Source organism: Acyrthosiphon pisum, chromosome X (genome assembly GCF_005508785.2).
Source record: "Acyrthosiphon pisum isolate AL4f chromosome X, pea_aphid_22Mar2018_4r6ur, whole genome shotgun sequence".
Classification (NCBI taxonomy): domain Eukaryota; kingdom Metazoa; phylum Arthropoda; class Insecta; order Hemiptera; family Aphididae; genus Acyrthosiphon; species Acyrthosiphon pisum.
Genome location: NC_042493.1, coordinates 75,410,930 through 75,415,522, shown reverse-complemented (window position 1 = coordinate 75,415,522; position 4,593 = coordinate 75,410,930). Strand labels below are relative to the sequence as shown.

The following is a 4,593-nucleotide window of genomic DNA, read 5'->3' as shown; positions in this document are numbered from 1 at the left end:
ACACTAATAAATAAAATAAAATAATGTTAATTGCATTTGTATGTTTATCTTAGTAAATTTAATTATTCAAATTAAAAAAAAATGCATATTATAAAAGTTTGTGTTTACTGATAAAATATGATAGTTAATACAAATATTAAAATAATGATAACCACATAATAATTGAAGTTAGTACCAAGGTTAGGTCGGTCTATCCGACAAATCTCAATAAATGCTTTTGACCAAAACATTTGGTAAATGGCGTGTATGACAATCATACAACTGTCTAGACACGAGCAATGAGCATTCAATGATTAAAAAATAAAGTGGACATACTGCAAATCCGTTTTAGATAAGATTACTAGGTAAATATGCAGTATTTACATTGAGAAATTATTATACTAGTAAAATAAGCAGTATCTCCATTGGATATACTGCTTTATTCTCTAGTAAATGCTATATGCATGTACATACTGCGTATTTCCCTAGTATTTGACAATAATTTGGTCGATACGACATTTTATAATGCATTTTAAAGGCATTTTAGTGGATTACGTTGTTTTCATAAGGAAAAAAGAAAGCGGAATTATACAATTATGCCGAATATGAAATACCTCAAATTTGTAAATTTGGGCACTTACTGCTTTATTCCACTAGGAGGGCAGTATAGTTCTGTAATAGGTATTTAAATACTATATCAAACGAACAAAATTAATACTTTATCTCATATTTCCGTCGTAACTTCATACAATTCCGAGAAAATGTTTTATCACGCTTGATTATGATAAAAAAAAACATTATAACAAAAAAGTTTGAGCAAATTGTAAGTATTGAATTATTTATACACAATAGTTAATTTTTCCCCATTCGCCAATATTATACCCTAGCCCCCATGTTACTCAAAGTAAGTATACATTATATTATATATTACCTATATTATATTATATTATTATATTCGTTTAATATTATGTAGGTAGATAGTAATAAATGATATAGAACAGGTACCGTCAAACAGGCCAGCTGGGGGCGTGTAACTTTTACCAAAAATATTATCTTTTAGTTTTACCTCCATAACGGTATCTTATCAATTAATTAATGTAATACAAATATTCTGTTGTGGAATGATTCTAGTTTAGCAACGTATCGATTTTTAAAAAATTTTTTTTTCTAAAATGTGTATTTTAGGGTGATTTGTAACTTGTAAGAATGTAAAAAAAAAAGCCCGGACAAACTTCGTTTTGAAGTTATTGATGAAAAACTACAAAAACTAATTTTTTTTTCGTAACTCGCGTTATTTTAAAAAAAATACTTAGAATTGAATATTTTTAAATTTTTTTCTAAAATGTGTGTTTTACGGTGCTTTGTAAGAATGTAAAAAAAAACCCGGACAAACTTCGTTTTAAAGTTATTGATGAAAAACCACATTTTTTTCTTAACGCGCATTAGTGGGCAGTCGGATGACGTAACAAATAAACTTAACACGTCCGTGAAGTTGGCCCCCCAACTTTGTCCGGACCAGTGTCAATTTTTAGCAACTAATTGCAACCGAGATAAAAAATTTGCAACCTATTCCTTCATGACAAAAATTTAAAATTTTGATCCGGGGGGCTAACTTCACGCAGCCCCCCGATTTATACAATTGAATCCGGACCTGTGCCAATATTTAGCAACCTTTAAGCAACTAATTACAACCGACAAAAAAAAAATTGCAACCTATTCATTCATGGCAAAACAAATTTTTTAGATCCAGGGGGCTAACTTGACGCAGCCTATAGACTATAGTATCAATATTCTGCCACCACTGTCCACAACTATATATTAGAACATTAAATATCAGTTGGTAATTAGAAAATATTTTATAATATAGGCAGATCGTAGATACCAAGAAGGCAGATATAATGTGATATTGATAATATACTATTATTAATACAAAAGTTAGGTCTTAATATAAATGTTTTGAAATAGATATATATAATCCGAATGGCCAACCTACTATAATATAAAAACAAAATAATAATATTTCTAAAATGTGTATGATACCACATCATAAGTCAGAGCTGTCAAATGTTAAGTGCGTCATAGTAGTATAGGTACATTTGTATGTTCACAGTCTTTTTTTTTTCACCGGGGTAATTTCACAACGTTCAAGCGAGGATGTCCCCCTTGAACACTATGATTTTACCGTGACAAAAATCACAGGGAGATTTCACACTCGTTATCCACCAGCTATTTGCCGCTCGCACAAAAATGTTTACCGTATAGCATTTTACAGGGAGATTTCACATTTTTTGTCCACGAATTCTCCGCTTACACAAAATATTTACCGTATTTTAAAATTACAGGGAGTTTGCACACTCAAAATCGGTTTTGTCGCTTACTCAAAAATATTTACCGTGCACGTAATATTTACATGTACACGCTAAGGGCCGTTCTTACAATATCCGGTTAAAAAAATGTATATACTTTAAAGTTATAAGCTGATAATTTTTTCATATTCAGTTACTAATGATCCGTCATTTAGTCAAGTTGTGTCTCATTTTACTTTATTTTCTAAAAGTTTCATTAAATTGTTTTACCTATAAGTTATTTAATTTTTTCAAAAATGAATTTTCAAAAATGCCAAAATGATTTTGAATCATTAACTCGAAACCACTAAAAAAGTTGTATGGAATTTGAAAACTGTAACACGGTAAATATTTTTGAGTAAGCGACAAAACCGATTTTGAGTGTGCAAACTCCCTGTAATTTTAAAATACGGTAAATATTTTGTGTAAGCGGAGAATTCGTGGACAAAAAATGTGAAATCTCCCTGTAAAATGCTATATGGTAAACATTTTTGCGTGAGGGGCAAATAGCTGGTGGATAACGAGTGTGAAATCTCCCCGTGATTTTTGTCACGGTAAAATCATTGTGTTCAAGAGGGACATCCTCGCTTGAACGTTGTGAAATTACCGCGGTGAAAAAAAAAAGACTGTGAACATACAAATGTATACTACTTGTCATTATACATTTATAACCATGGTTACTCTATACAATATATGTACTCAATTCTTCAATGATAATACCTACTTATATAGATGCGCTGAAATAGAAACATTACTCTTGCTATTAACCAAACATACTATCCAATAATCTACTGGTTATTCGAGATGGGAGCTCGGTAAATTTACGTAAATTTTACGGATAATTTTTTTACCCGATAAATATTTTTACCGTTTTAAAATTCGAGTGACCACTCATTTTAATTGTTTTCATATGCACAACAATGCTATAGTGACATCCATATCTCCACAATGCATGATATAAATATAACTAGTTATTTACCTACTTATATTTATATCATGCACATGAGATCTTCCAGCAAATAATTATTACCAAGACAATTTTAAACACCATCATCTCTGATTAACTTTAAATAATATTTTTAGTCCAATATAACTAATTTAAGTTGGAGGTGCTAAGCACCCCCTGGCACCCCCGTTTGTGCGACAAGGCATACTTATGAATTATAATATATATAAATATAATACTTGTAAGTTGTAAGTAGTAAGGAGTGGACGAATGGTGTATTGGTTAAATGGTTAGCTTAGTCATAAAAATGTTATTGAGCTCGTATTAAACTTACTAAATAAAAATATTATACAGTATTAAAAAATGTACGTACATTTAAATAAATGTACGGTAAAATTCCCATCACTACTGGTTATATTTATATATTTTATAGAACATTATTTATTTATTTATATATTTATTTATTTATTTATTATAATAGTAAACGGGACAGGCCCTTGACATTTATACAGCATTAATAATTAATAATAATAATACACTATTACATACATAATATTTAACAGATAATAATATACTCCAAAATAATTAGATACAAGAAGTTGTTTAGATATAATTGGATCCATTAGCTAATGTCATCATACGCAAAATGGGTTCATTATAGAAATAATTTGTTGCACAGACCGGGACCCGGAATGGAGGAAAGTTGCGAAAATTAGCACCAGGAACATTAAAATTAATCCTCCCTAACATATCTCAATCTGGAGCGTCAACTTCCCCACTCAAGAGTTTCAATAAGAAAACCAAGTTAGCCTTTGTTCTTTTAGTACTCAACGTCTCCAAATTTAATTTCTCTAGAACTGGCGTATAATCGTGTGGAAGGCAGTCAATATGCAGTACAAAAGAAGCATATTTTAAGAATTTACGCTGAACACGCTCGATTTGGCAAGAGTCACGTAAATTCTGGGGGTCCCAGATCACTACACCATATTCAAGGCGGGATCGTACAAATGCACAATAAAGCGCTTTTAAAAAACTACACATATTGAACTCAGATGAAATTCTTTTTATGAAATCAAGCATTTTCAAAGCCTTGCACGTGATTTTTTCAATATGGAGATTAAAACTTAAAGTCCGGTCAAATGTAACACCTAGGTCAACTACATGACTACCAGATAAACTTAAACTTTTACCATCAACCAGATAATCATGCCGAATAGGGCTATGAGAACGCGTGAAAGACATATAATGACACTTGGGAATACAGAGCTCCAAACCAAGCAGCCTAGACCAAAGTACCAGGGCATTTAGTTCACTCTGGAACAT

At 30.9% G+C, this 4,593-nt stretch overlaps 1 protein-coding gene across 1 annotated transcript; it reads right to left on the bottom strand.

Annotated features, from left to right (window-relative positions):
• Positions 1 to 4,023: 4,023 nt before the first annotated feature.
• LOC107884523 lies at positions 4,024 to 4,593 on the bottom strand. The gene has a single exon (XM_016806819.1). The coding sequence runs from the start codon at positions 4,591 to 4,593 to the stop codon at positions 4,024 to 4,026; it is 570 nt and encodes a 189-aa protein (XP_016662308.1).

Bases quoted from the DNA above. Each gene is read 5' to 3' on its own strand.
- LOC107884523 (XM_016806819.1), bottom strand. From the start codon at position 4,593: ATGTTCCAGAGTGAACTAAATGCCCTGGTACTTTGGTCTAGGCTGCTT.